Source organism: Penaeus chinensis, chromosome 10 (assembly GCF_019202785.1).
Source record: "Penaeus chinensis breed Huanghai No. 1 chromosome 10, ASM1920278v2, whole genome shotgun sequence".
In the NCBI taxonomy this organism is placed as follows: Eukaryota; Metazoa; Arthropoda; class Malacostraca; order Decapoda; family Penaeidae; genus Penaeus; species Penaeus chinensis.
Window position 1 is genome coordinate 33,874,645 of NC_061828.1, and position 15,000 is coordinate 33,889,644.

At 37.4% G+C, this 15,000-nt stretch overlaps 3 protein-coding genes across 7 annotated transcripts in view; 1 reads left to right on the forward strand and 2 right to left on the reverse strand.

Annotated features, from left to right (window-relative positions):
- LOC125029722 overlaps positions 1-362 on the reverse strand; it is a 1,476-nt gene extending 1,114 nt beyond the window's left edge. The window contains exon 1 of the mRNA XM_047619811.1: positions 1-362. This exon is cut by the window's left edge and continues 624 nt beyond it. The gene's annotated coding sequence lies outside the window, so the exon portion shown is untranslated.
- LOC125029721 overlaps positions 1-1,074 on the reverse strand; it is a 31,367-nt gene extending 30,293 nt beyond the window's left edge. For 2 of the 5 annotated variants that reach the window (XM_047619806.1, XM_047619803.1), the window contains exon 1: positions 369-781. The gene's annotated coding sequence lies outside the window, so the exon portion shown is untranslated. Of the gene's footprint in view, positions 1-368; positions 788-1,055 lie in introns of those variants that run through there. The other 3 variants (XM_047619804.1, XM_047619805.1, XM_047619808.1) reach the window with 3 other exon arrangements.
- A 4,004-nt stretch (positions 1,075-5,078) lies between these two features.
- LOC125029801 (multifunctional methyltransferase subunit TRM112-like protein) lies at positions 5,079-13,989 on the forward strand. Its single transcript, XM_047619959.1, has 4 exons — positions 5,079-5,291; positions 10,674-10,775; positions 10,923-11,015; positions 13,733-13,989. Exons 1-4 carry the CDS (start codon positions 5,214-5,216, stop codon positions 13,832-13,834), a joined length of 375 nt encoding a protein of 124 aa, XP_047475915.1. The 5' UTR covers positions 5,079-5,213; the 3' UTR covers positions 13,835-13,989.
- The last annotated feature ends 1,011 nt before the right edge of the window (positions 13,990-15,000 follow it).

Here is a 15,000-nt window from a genome sequence, read left to right on the forward strand (position 1 = left end):
TTGATATTTATCACTAACTAAACGTGACGCAATACATTCACTCCTATTTTACCAAACGTGTTTCAATACGTTTCACATGAGCGCGCGCATGTGTCCTCTGTCTAATAAGTACACAGGCTAAGAAATACGTGTGTGTGAGTAATATATGTGGGGGGTGGGGGGATGCGCACGGGTAATTGCAATCTAAAGGAAAGAACATTCGGGACATTCTCTATCACGTTAACAAAATACACAGGGTTATCATTAGCATCACTCTGTGCAGTACAACAGAAACCTACTCATTATATACTTGGAAAAAACTTTTCTTGTCCATTCAACTGCAAAATAGACTACATTAGAGGCGTGCATAAAATCGTAACACTACTTACTGGGCAGCAAGAAGATATCGTGACGTCATTTCCTGGAGGAAATTACGTAGCAAGCATAACGTCAAATCACCATTTATCCCAAATCAAACGAACCCAAAGAAGAATAACACTGGCGTCGAAGAGGCTTTACTGCGTGGATCGTAATTCGAGCGTATAACATAACGACATAACTGACAAAACCGATTTTAGACTGACATGATCCAAGAACTATGAGCTTCTAGAACTTTCGAGTTGACGATAGAATCTTGCTCAAGAAGCCACTTATCAGCTGTTATCAGCTGGGTGCCGTCTGCTTTGCAAGACATTGTAATTGCCTATTTTGTAATTATTTTCTTTCATGCAACTAATTTATATCCAAATCAGTAAAGGTTCAGATTTTCAAGAAAATCGTCATAACATTGGATCCAACCTATATCATTTTCCTTGATATCCTCCAGACTACTGACAGTTCACACTATTAAATTTTACCCAGGATATTCTTAGTTTGATCAGTTTGCGTGAAATACCATTTGTCAGTCTTATCTACGGAACATGACACCGACGGTATTTCATTAATGACGATAACTTTCACAAACAGAAATGAAGATTATATTCAAGGCGAAAGCATAATACAGTTCACATTCACGGGATTTTCGATAATTTGGTAATAAGATAAACAAGGCAATGAATCACAAAAGTTCACTTAACTAATTTCAAGAACTTTTCTACATAGTCGAGAATGTTCGAGAAGCCACTTACTGTTATCAGCTGAGCGCCATCTGCTCTGCTAGGCATTGTGATTGCCTATTTTGCAATATTTTCTTTCGTTCAACTAATGTTATCCAAATCAGTAAAAGTTCAGACTTTCAAGAAAATTGTCTTTACATTGCCTCCAGCCTATATTTTCCTTGTTATCCCCCAGACTACTGTCAGTTCGGCTATAACTTTCTTGTGATATATGAAAGCTACTCTAAGTAGGCGGAGCTTCATATTAGTATCAGAGTCCTCAGGACTCCATCTAAGCTAATTTTCGTAACAAGAAAATTATCCATACAACCCAACAGCCATTTGCAATGCTGAGACAAATATGAGATTAAACGAAAACATGCCAGAAAGTGATCAATAATTAATGAAGAGGTAGAGAGGAATGACTTTCAACGACCTGTTCTAACTAACACGAAAATATGGATTGTAACATTAACTTCTGTTTTATCAGTTAGCAGTCGTAGTACCACTAGCCATATTGCAAACCGTTGGTAAAAGTGAGCTATCATGCTATGAGGGAATGAACTGGAAATGTTCAAAACTACAGCACTAATGCTGACAGAACTAATACACATACAAGCACATATATATGTATATACATATATGTTGTATATATACATAAATATATGTATATATGTATATGTATAGACATGTATTTAATGCACACACACACACACACACAAGCACATATATATGTATGTATACATCTACAGGCACGCATTAATACATACATATATATATATATATATATATATATATATATATATATATATATATATACGCACACACATGTGTATATATAGATGTATATGTGTGTAATATATTTATTTATATGTATATACATATATATGTATATATATACACATTTAGTACCTTTAGTACATTATTAAAAAAAATAAAACAAGTGTTTAACCGTCAACGAAGATGAAGATCTGAGCGTTCTGCGACCATTACTTGCAGATTCTACTGGCCTGAGGTGTCCTCTTTTCGCTCGAACATAAAAAAATTAAGCAGGATACCAGCTCTAAAATTAATCAAGCAAAAATCTATTTCATAGATGCAAATGATATGCAGATTTCCCTTGACTGATTCTTTAATCAAAATTAAATATGAAAAATAAGTAACTAGATAAATAACCTCTATAATATTTTTTCCTCACACATGATATTCTTATATGTTCATGTGAAATAGCTTTTGCATAAAAAGGCCTTGCCTTTTTAAAATAATTCTAATATTCAGAAATAAGAGAAGATATTGTGTAATATTGTGTAAGCTCTAAAATAAATCATGTACACTCGTATAACTAGTTTAACAGATCAACTGTAGTGGTAACCATGGTAATGGTTAATTTTTAAGAGTTTGAAGGAATAAATGTACTAGACATCAAATGTCATATAGTACTTTGGTAAAATATTGTGACGAAAAGGGGAGAAGTGAGTTAAACATTAGAATAAAATGTGTTAGATGTCAAAGGTTGTAGAGTGTTGTAGGACGTGTCCGCGGAAGGGAGAGTAACGCTGTATGAGGAAAACTGCAAATGAGTCATTATGAAACAATTAACGGGTGATACGGGTAGAAATGATAGTTGGAGAAGTAGGAGAAAAATCTAGAGAATGGGATAAGGAACAGGGGAAGGCGGTGAAGTAACAGGAAAAAGGTCAGGAGGGGAGGAATCCGGAGAAGGACATTTTTGTGACATAAGGAAGTCACGAGAGCATCCAAGTGGGAGTGGTAAGGATAGTAGGGAAGGAAGAGAAAATTGAGATGCACATGAAGGAGGAGGATGGGGTGTTCTTTGGGAGATTGGGAGGAAGATTTTTTATAAGAAGGGAGAGAGAGATTAGATTTCCGAGGAGGAGACGGAGAGTGTAAGCGAGGGTGTGGTAGAAGGTGTGGAACGTTTAGATTGCTTGGTGTGACAGGGAGAGTATCTGGATATAGACTGGAAAAGGAATTTGACTGGGGGAGAGGGGGAGTAGTGTTAGGATGGTTCGAGGTAGAGGGAAGAAATAACTTAAGAAGATGGGAGGGGAGTGGAGTGAAGTACAGTTTTGGAATAGGTAGAAAGAGAAAAACTCGTCGGCGTGCTTCTTGTCAAACTCGTGTAGATTGAGGCCTAGTTTGAATCTGAGAACTGCTAACTCAGATTCGAGCTTGTGGGCAGGGCAGCTCCTATAAGATACAGTATGGGAGCCACCAAAATTGGCACACGTGCGTGACTGAGTAGAGTAATTTGAACGGTCATGACCCAGTTGGGTACAGAGAAGGCAGGGAGATGTGGAGCAACAGTGTTTGGCTGGGTGGCCAAAACGCCAACATTTCTGATATTGAGGTCAGTCATGGTAGATATTGCGCAAGCTTGAGACTTAAATGTACCTGTGACAAGGCGTGAACGATCAGAACGACTACGCAAGGAACTTTACCTACTTGTTTTGGAGACATCGCTGGAACAGAATAGTATCGTCAAAGTATGGTTCTATACGGGGAATCACAAAAAATCGATGGCATTTGGCTGGGCCAAAAGTGGTATTCAAAAGATTCGAAGAGGTGGACGCAGTAGAAGGACGAGGGTGGGAGGATGATGGGGGGGGGGGGGAGGACAATAAGGATGAAGAGTAACAATAAGGGGGTAGACAATGAAGAAGACTGTACAGTAGGAGATGGAGTGGAGGATGTTGGGAGAGAGGAAGGGGTGTATTCTGAAGGTTGAGTAAAGACCTGCGTGGATGATTCGGGATGGATAGAGTTGACAGCAAAGTATATAAGAAGGGGGTATAAGTAACTGGTCGGAGCTGTGGTCAAGGGAGAGACAGAGGTCGGGAAACCAGAACAAATCAAACTTAGATAAGCTAGTTGATGAAGGGACAAGTCTTAATATCTCCAATAAGGGTAATACAAACTTTATCAATGGCCCCTAGGGACCCCATAAGGAATAAGGGCTAGGCGATTAACTAAGGGAACACCGTGTCCATGGCTCCATTAAGTGACTGACACAGAGCCAGCCTTTCGTCCTTTCTGCATCTTAGGATGTGGATGAAGAAGAAAAGGAAAAGGAAAGGGGAAGAAAAGCCCATACAACCTTAGCTGAGGCGAGGGCTGAGGTCGAAGTTAGGGCTGATCCCCTACATTGGGCTCATTCTCCGCCCCTAAGTAACAATAACGAGCAAGGGAAAGCAAAACAAATACAGATTATGGCTCTCTGCAGCCATAGCTTATACGAGTCGTGGGTAGATTCGGACTAAGGTCTTTATTCTATTTCATAGACCTTGGGTCGAATTTCATGATTCCCATATAGCCCTCTCTAGAATTTGCCTAAGATAAAAAATAAAAAAAAAAGGCATCAGAAATTGGTTGGACATTCCCCAGGCATGATATTAATTTAAGCTTTTGTACCTCAGATATTTTGACATGAATATAAAATGAAAATTAAAACTGGATGTAAAAGATTGTTTACTCTAACAAATAAAGGCTATTGGGAACATGAGATGTCACAAACTGCTTGATGTAGTCTTTTAAACCAAAGCCGAGAAATGTCTAGTATTACCCCCTGCATCGTCAGTAGGAAGGACCGATAAATATAACTAAGGGAAGAGGGGAATGCTTTAATTTTCTAAATTTGTTCATTACACCTAAAATTAATCGTTTTTTTCAGTTCCCTCCCCCCAGGAAAGTGTCCATTACAGGAAGGAAAAAAAAAAACAATATAAATTCTAAAGGAAGCTAGATTTTGAAGTTTAGAAGTGTGTACAATAAATATGCAAATCAGTACATAAATCAGTATCCTAAAATCTAAACTCCGATACCACATTTGAAATCAATCCTAGTCTCTGAATATAACCCACCGCAAAAAAATAAAACCCCAATTCACACACTCATGAAATTTCAAATATATCACACTCAGATAAAATATCAAGACATAAAATACATTCAATGCGAAAAAAAAACTCTCTTGCACAACCCTGATCTAGCGCCGGGTCTCGATCCTTCTCCCCGAGATCGAAAATACTACATGTGTTGTGTAGGCCTAAAACTACACAGTATTTAACGCCCGTCTTTATATTTCCCAAGCTTTTTAAGATTCTACTCACGGTTATCAGGAGAATGAAGCTCATCACGCATAATATGTTGACGAGTAAGGGGATAAAGAACGTAAAAGAAGGATTTCCACTAAAAATACAGGTAATATTTTTATTTATTTATTTTGATGGTAATTGACTGATTGATAGGATTATGTTCATTCTTGCGTATAGATTTACGTGCGTACGTTTATTCTTGTTATATACTGCTTATCTGACAATGTGTTATGAATGAATGTTGTAGTACATGCTTGTTTTACACATTTCCTCATCCATACAAATCTCATCAGTCATTCTAAATATTTCTTGTTATTGATCCTGCATTACTGATATTGATAAGTTATTTGCGGTTGATGTTGCCGAGCGTAGTGCACAGAAAGGGAGGAAAATGAACACTGCCATCTTATATAGTATAAGAAATAGAGTCATAAACATTATAGCTACATTTGCTCCAGCCTCATATTTATTGCAAAATGATAGAAATATCTGCTGTATATCACCGCTCAGAGACTTAGTCCACAACACACTCCCACAGCCAGAGTTCTTAAGATCATGTTTTCTGTAAGTTGGCACACATTGCTAATAAAGGTGGGTACAGGGGGTTGCCCTCCCCCTGCAGGGAATAAATAGAAGATGAGAAGAATTAGAGTTGGATTTTGGGTTCACATTATACTTTGGTTTTGGGACTTCATCTCTGGAGGGTGCGCCGCACTCGCTAACAAATGCCACATTCAGAAAACCTATGACCAATTATGACGATATCAGTATCGATGGATTTCTCTTTCTTTCCCTGCTACCCAATGCATAGAACTTTTGCCGCAGAAAACACCCAACCCACATTCTCGGCTCCAGTAGTAGAGGAGGGGTAATTCTTTAGAGTACGTATGCACTCACCAGAGACTAAGTGCCCAACTCCACGTCACAAAATTTATTCAACAATCTAAGTTACCATGACTGAGCATACACTTCAGTCACTACCCAAGGGGAGGGTTGATGATGGGTTCTGCCCCCAAAACCCCCCAGGAAACATTGTCATCACCTCAGCATGGACAGCAAGAGAGAGCTGAACTCAGGAGCACTAAGTAGACTTAGGTTGTGAGTGGGGCTTTCTGCGATATTTTTCCTTAAACCTGTATCTGCCAGGCCACACCTATAGCGGTCATAACAAACCAATTCATTATGCTGGGAACAGCTATAGGCGTTGCAATGCGCTTTAAGTTCTGCTACATGTAGTGGACTAGGTCCAAATGAGAGGACGGTTGCCAGAAGCCTCTGGAGTCAATGACACCAAGAGTTTTTTGATACCGTCATTGAGAGGTTAAGTTTGGCATTACTGTTTATAACTGCAGATTATTTCTTGTACAAATGAGTAAAAGAAAATCATTCAAGAATATCAAGAATATCAATTTGCCCTACCTTAGTGCATCCATACCATAAAGATTAACTAGGGAAGGTAACAGGAAAATTTTTGTGTATAATATAAATAATATACACAGAATCAGTCACTATATTATTTAATGCAGGGAGCTGTGCTCTCTGGGTGGCTACCACCCCCAACCCTGCAATAGAATACAAAGAGACTTTCTCGTATTCACGGCAGGGTAGAGCGTTTGACCGAGATGCTGGAGCGCCTGATACACAGTCTGTCCTAAGCTCCATCTTGTCAGAATACTGTGGTGGATTCTTTGTTTCCAGGGCAGGGGATGGGGGGCAGTAACCCTATGCATTTGACTATATATTGATCAGTTCTCTGTTTGTTATTCATATTTTAACCTGCAATTTCCCTGATACCACTAATGTCCTCCGCTGCTATTGAAGCCAAGATTGTGGGTATTGGGGGATTTCCACGGCATATATAATTGGGAAGTAGAGAGTGAGAGTAATCAATTGATACCAATATCTTCATGATCAGTCATTTTAAAGTATTCTGAATATTTACCCAAATTTTGATGTGAATGGATTGCTTGTCAAGTTTATTTACCCCATGCATATTAGTAGTAATGGGATTCTGTAAAAGAGCTTTACTTCACCAATAATGTAGTACTTGTTGAGAGACTGCTTTTGATGCAAGCTGTACAGCTAGGTAATGATAGGTTTTACAAATTTGACTTGAATTATAGATTGTAAGCCCATTCTATAGAGTTCCTCTTTAGGAGAACTAGTCTAATCAAGGTTCCATGAGAGCCAGTAAATAGAATGTAGTATCAAGCAATGGTTAAGGTTAACCTTTACCACATGTTTACCCACAAGTTAGAGCTTGGATTATTCCCATAACCCAATGTCGCCGGGGAAAATGAATAAAAATTGAGGAAAATGCTGTTCTCATTTTCTATATTTTTGTGAAATGTCTCTGCACATAGATAGCTCTGCTAGTGTTTAGCCACAAAGGAGTCAATTAGTAGACCTTGTGACCTTACCTGATTTGAATTGGTGGAAAAAACGTATTTCTTACTAGTGCTATGAATATCAATGGTGTTTCTTTTATTAGAAACATTATAATTACTATAATGTTTTAAACATTAGTAACAGCAAAATAAGATCATGTAAAATATTTTCATAAATCAAAGAAAAGGGTGAACGGGCGAGACGGGCAGTACTTGAAACTGGCTCATTGGTGACTTAGTACAAGTGTAGCCATCTATGTGTAAAAACAATCAAACAAGTAACTCACAGTAGGCATAGCACGTACGTACACATCATGCCCGTCGGCATTGGGTAAATTGATGTCAAATTGCCAAGTAGGACTATAAAGTCCATCTTGCAAGAATATACTGTCAGGTTTTGTCAAGCTTTGCCAGACATGACAGGAGGTAATTGCTTGTTGTCTGATTCTTACTTGGAGTATTTCTATAGTTTGTAACGATATAGACCTGTTAGTGGTGGCATGAAACATTCCAGAAAAGTTATTGATTGCAGTAGTCTAACAAACTTATATACCATGCAAGTGACCAGACATAGTAAACATGAGATTTGGACCTGGTTTCTAGGTATTCACGAGAATATAGAATATAGCTTAAGTTTTGCTGTCTGTGGCTAATTTAGTTTCAATTACTGTTAGAGTTGCCAGTTACAACTTAGGTTAGTTACTGTATTGGCTTGTGGGTCTATCAATCAGTGACCTTTTCTGCCAATGGTAAGTTTGCTATATTATGTTGTAGCATGATAGCAGATATGCATATTGGCAAACAGATGAAATACATCTTCAGCTCCTTTCAGAATAAGACTATAAGACTATAAGTATATTAGATGTGTTCTATCCAAATCTTCTTAAAACTTTGTGATCTTTGACGTCTATCCTGAGTTTGAGGTCTGAGAGTGGCAAAGTATCTAGTGGAGGCTGTGGTCACATTTTGTGTTCCAAAGATGCCAACAAACCTCCACCACCTATATTCAGGCAAAACAAAGATTGGATTGATTCCTACTTGATCAAATCAAATTACACTGTTAAAAATGAAGATGTTAAATGATAACCAATATTAATGATTATCACTTCCATGCTGTAAAGTCTTTGTTACATGTTTACTGGAGCTAAGGACAAAAGAAGACAGAAATTTGACTTTGGCATATTCTTTATGTACTGATTCAGGCTCATAGAGTACTTAGAAAAAATGTTGGAAATGTATTTCTCCTCAGAGCTAAAGTTTGGGGGTCTGTTCAAGGTTTACTGTTAATGAAGCTGTCAATATCAGGAGTACACATGCCCTGCCCACCCTTATTTTATTTAATTTTTATTTTGGTTACACATAGATGGCTCAAGAAGTGCTTACTCACTCAGGGGTCAATTACTAGGCCTACAATGATCTTACTTGCTTACTCCATGCCTTGATTTTTTAAAAGAAAGATGTTATTTTTATAACTATTCTAAGGTTAGGGTAATTATAATGTTTATAATGGCTATAATCATAGCATCAATAATGATAACACTTGTATTAGAAATTTAAACTCGTTTCCCTAGAATTTAACCCCTTGCCAACGGGCATGGCATGTAGGTATATGTAATGCCCATTGTGAGTTTACTTGTTTAATTGTTTTTCTACATAGATGGCTACACTTGTACTAAGTCACCAGCAAGCCAGTTATGAGTACTGCCTGTCTTGCCCATTCACCCTTTTCATCGATTTACGAAAATATTTAACATTATCTTATTTTGCTGTTACTAATGTTTATAACATTATAGTAATTATAATGTTTATGATAAAAATAACACTATATTTATAGCATTAGTAAAAATACGTTTTTCCAGCCAATTCAAGGAAAGGTGAAATCCTTTATGGCTAAGCACTAGCAGAGCCATCTATGTACAGAGACATTTCACAAAAAATATAAAAAATGAACACAGCATTTTCCCCATTTTTTATTCATATTCCCCAGTGGCAATGAGTTAAGGAACAGGGTAACAGGTGAGGTCTGGTAGGCCTAGTAATTGGGTCCTTGGTGACTAAACACTGTATAAAAAAAATTATAATAACAAAACAATGCTACAGTAGATGGTGTATGCATCTAGCACCAATAGTTTAGTTTAGGAAACAAATATATAAAACACAGACATGAATAGATCAGTCAGAAGTACTTGCTAAAACTTAAAGTTTGTGTATGAGTTTTAAAGATTTTTATTCTTATATTCCTACAGCCCATAAACTCAGAACAGATAACAAACCATGTTTTATGGTGTACAAGGTGCACTTCAATCTGTAAAACTATTTTCAATGGAGACTAATATTTTCCAGTTAATTGTTAATCAGCCCTTTTATCCTTTAGGGAACATAATCTGTTTTGTAAGTCATTTGCAGCAGAGTCTGTTTTGTTTTGATGCTGCAATTTTTATATTAAATATTTTGAAATTTAAAGTGAAACATATGTAATATAGCAAAGCAGTATTCAAGAGAGGTATCACCTCAGCACAATATATGCTTGATACAATATAATTTCTAGAACTGCAATGTCTTCAGGTACCTGTGTTGAATGTGTGAGTGAGTGAGTGAGTGAGTGAGTGAGTGTGTGAGTGTGTGAGTGTGTGAGTGTGAGAGTGAGTGAGTGAGTGAGTGAGTGAGTGAGTGAGTGAGTGAGTGAGTGAGTGAGTGAGTGAGTGAGTGAGTGAGTGAGTGAGTGAGTGAGTGAGTGAGTGTGTGTGTGAGTGTGTGTGTGAGTGTGTGTGTGAGTGTGTGTGTGTGTGTGTGTGTGTGTGTGTGTGTGTGTGTGTGTGTGTGTGTGTGTGTGTGTGTGTGTGTGTGTGTGTGTGTGTGTGTGTGTGTGTGTGTGTGTGTGTGTGTGTGTGTGTGTGTGTGTGTGTGTGTGAGTGAGTGTGAGTGAGTGAGTGAGTGAGAGAAGTATACATCTGAGGGTTTCTGTGAATTAGCCTTTTCCTTTTCGATTTGATTTTATCATAATGCATTGTATACCATAGTTCTGCAATTACTATCCCCTGTTTCTTCATCGTCTTCATTATTAGTTGATATTTTTTTATATTTGCTTCTTTTCTTCACAGGCTGAGGAAGTGAGAAATGTGGATATTGATTTTGATAGAGAGTTTATCTCTAAAACTATACCAAAGCTGGACTGGAATGCTCTCATATTTGCAGCCCAGTGTGTAAGTGTGCAATTCTATTTTTCAGTTACTCTGATTTATTTGAAATATATCTATTTGGTAATAGACATTGACCTTTCTCGAAAGTTATATGGAAGTTGTAACACCAGTGAGATAACGAGTGTTGCTTAACCCTTCTATCCATTGCAGGTAGGGCACCAGGAAGACCTCCCAGAGACCTTGCCTGAGAGTTATGATAATGATGAAGACCTCCTGAAGAAGTTGCATCATATACTGCTAGAGGTATTTCATTTCCATTGTGTTTCTCAGAATGAGTGGATGTAGTTAGTAAATTCATATTCTGGTTAGACCTGTAAGGGATCATTAGTTTCACTGCAGTCATTTAAGTTTAGTTTAGATTGGCCTGATGCTGCCAGGGATGGCATTTATATATATATGCCACTGTGAGTTTAGTTTATTGATTGCCTTTACACATAGATGGCTCCACAAGTACTAAGTTACCAGTGTTCCAATTACAAGTACTGCCAATCTCACTTGTTTACCCTTCTTGATTTTTGGAAATATTTTCTGGTATCTTGTATTGCTGATCATGTCAAGAACATTATGATAATTATATTGTCTATAATAATAATAGCAGCATGTCAATAGCAATAGTAAAAAGAAAAAAAAAATCCTGCAAACTCAAGGAAAGGTGAAATCAGATCCAAGGAGTTAAACTGTGGACTGCCAGTGACCTGTGCACACACACACACACACACACACACACACACACACACACACACACACACACACACATACATACATACATACATACATACATACATACATACATACATACATACATACATACACACACACACACACACACACACACACACACACACACACACACACACACACTCTCACGCACGCACGCACGCACGCACGCACGCACGCACGCACGCACGCACGCACGCACGCACGCACACACACACACACACACACACACACACACACACACACACACACACACACACACACACACACACACACACACACACACACACACACACACATACACACACACACACACACACACACACACACATACATACATACATACATACATACATGTATATATACATACATGTATATATACATACATATACATACATATATACATATGCCCATATGTGTGTGTGTGTGTCTGTGTCTGTGTGTGTGCATATATATACACACTATAATACACACACCAGAGGCATCACTACACTGATTAGTCTTTAATTTTCAAGTAGTACAAGTTTTAATTGCTACATACAATGTTTATGGCCCATTTTAAGTAAAGGCATTTTGGCTTGCAAATCATGTTGGCTCTGGGTGGCTCACACCTTGCACATGGACCAAATTCCATCATTTGGCTTAATTGAGTGATGACTTTCCCAGAGGTGTTGCTGTGTTCTATCAAGACTCCTTGCCTCCTCTTTGCATTGCTATTAGCCTTTTTTCTGCAGATGCATTTTTTGCTGTTCTGCCATTTTCCACAGTTAACATTTGTCATTCGTTATGCTGTATCGTGATAGCAATTGGCATTCTTATACTATCACTCCAGGTTATCTGTAATAACAGTAACGTTTAGTAAGATTGCGTTATTTGAGTAGGGCTCTCTCTCTCTCTCTCTCTCTCTCTCTCTCTCTCTCTCTCTCTCTCTCTCTCTCTCTCTCTCTCTCTCTCTCTCTCTCTCTCTCTCTCTCTCTCTCTCTCTCCCTTTCTCTCTCTCCCTTTCTCTCTCTCCCTTTCTCTCTCCCCCCATATTATTCAGTTTTCCATAACTCCTTGTGTTCAGAGTAGGCAAGAATAGGTTCTTATACATGAAAATAATGTCTTCCCTAGAACGAGCCTCTCCCAGACATGGCTCGCAGATGATACACTCCACTCTCATTTACCTGTGGAAATGATGTAAGAGCCACTTCCTAAAGTCCTACGAAGTCAAATCTTCCATAAGCTTTGTGCATTCATGCCGAGATGTCCCTGTCACCCTGGCCTTCAGCCAAATTTTGCCATTCAGCAACAATATCTCACATCAAGATCTCTTCTGCAACCTTGGCTTTCATCAAAACATTTCCATGACCCACCCTTCAGCCAATTTTTTTCATGATGAAAAGTCCAACAGGCTAATACAGCAGTGGAAAGAAATTTGAGATTTTTTTGTTTATTTTATTACCCTCAGAAAATCATCTTGTTTGTCCTCTCAACTGCTAAAGTTTCACTAAGACAAATTTTGGGTACTAGCACCTCATAAATTTTACACACTAGATGTCAAATTCTCATATTCAAAAATAAAGTGTGTATTTTGAAATATTTATGAGTATTTTCACATATTAACTCAAAGTCTACGGATGACATGGGGTTCACATCATGGCTGACTTGGTTGTAGCTCTGGGGGACACATTGTTTACGTCATGGCCAACTTGGACGCAGCTCTGGGTGTCAGGTCATTCACATTATGTGTTGGTTGCATTACATTTTATGCTGTTCTTTTTGAAAGAATGTTTCATGGTTTTATTCGGTCTCATTATCTAGCAATTCTGACAATATCCTTACCAGACTGGAAACTACTTTTGTGTGTTTTCTCAAAATGTAAATGGATGAATTTTGGGCTTGAGTATGATTTTTGAGAATCTTTCTTGGAAGGTCCTCAAACTCAGATAGAATATGACTTTTATAGAAATATGGAGTTGAAATTGAACCATTACACATTTTTGTATCATGGTAAACTTGTATATAGTCATACAGTGGGTGAGAACACTTGTATGGTTGGTTGCACAGTGTGCAGAAGAGCAGCTGCACAAATATTTTTGCATTTGTTATGTGCTAGGGGTTCAAATCTCGTATCCTTTCAAAAAGATATTTCTGTGAAGTAAGAAGTCCAACATGTTTGGAACTAAATACTGTGTAAGTTCTGAATTATGATCAGTACATGAATGATAAGTCTGACTCAGATTTTTTCCCTCTTTCTTCAGGTGGAAGTGGTCAACGGTTGCCTGGAATGCCCAGAAACTAAGAGAAAATTCCCAATCAGCAATGGCATTCCAAATATGCTGCTAAATGAAGATGAAGTATAATTCAAATAAAAAGAGAATCTGTTTTGTATTTACCAAGTATGACATTGACAGAACAGATATATATTTTATTCTCATATGATTTCTCCATATGTTTGTCATGATATTAGAATATATTGTAAGGCTCATTTTGTGATAGTAAAATGGATGTTTATGTATGTTTTTTTTTATTTTACAATTCTCTTCCTTGGTGTCAATGGATGCATTATTACAGTTTTGTTGGAATCAAAGGATCTAAAGTTTAAAGTTTTAAACCAAAAGAGACTGAGAAGGACATGTTATAAAAAGTCCTCCTACACAATTCAGTGGCTGATCCTTACGTGACTGATTAGTGATGATGCAGCAGTATCACAGGAGAAATAAAGTGTCACCAGTCATTACTGAAAGTGCCAGATCAAAATGATATAAAATTATTAAAAGAAAAAAAAAAGGTCAAGTTTCTGAGATTCCAAAGCTGACTTTTCACCTCTTTTATATGTTATGTGGAATGAATATGGATTTTTAAAACTTTCAGCAGATGAGAGATATTGAATGTCTTTTGAATAACAGTAATGCCTCAGCTTTATTATTCAGAGAGCTGCATCCTGCCTCCATCCAGTCAATGCCCTGCACAAATTTGCATTAGCATTGAGTTAGTATGTGTGATTATGGTTTCACTGCCACATAATTAAAGACAGAGAACAGTGTTTCTGCATGCCTGGAAGAAATCTGACAGAAATGTACAAATAAGGCAAATTAAGACTCTGCTGGGCTTGATGCACCACTTGTACATTCTCATACAAAGGAAGTTTCTGCTTGGGAAACGGGGAGTTACCAAAAAATGAAGTTTTGCATTGTCATTCCGAATGATTAACAGGAACCATAAGCAAGTGATTTTAGTTTATTATTGAAATGTAAAACTTTTGCTAAAAGATGCTTGTATATACCTACATGAATGGAAAGTATTTATAACAAAACTCTTTTCAGACTTAAATAAAATACATTTCATCAGAAAGAAAAGGGTTGTCCTATAGAGGTTTGCAAATTTTCAGTTGATGTAATTGATATAGTGGATTACAAAATATTAAAAAGTTTGAAAAAATGTAATAACCCAATGTATACTGCATGTACCTTTATTTTTACTAAAAATCACAGTGCCATATAAATATGTAATTTTTTAAAGAATATTT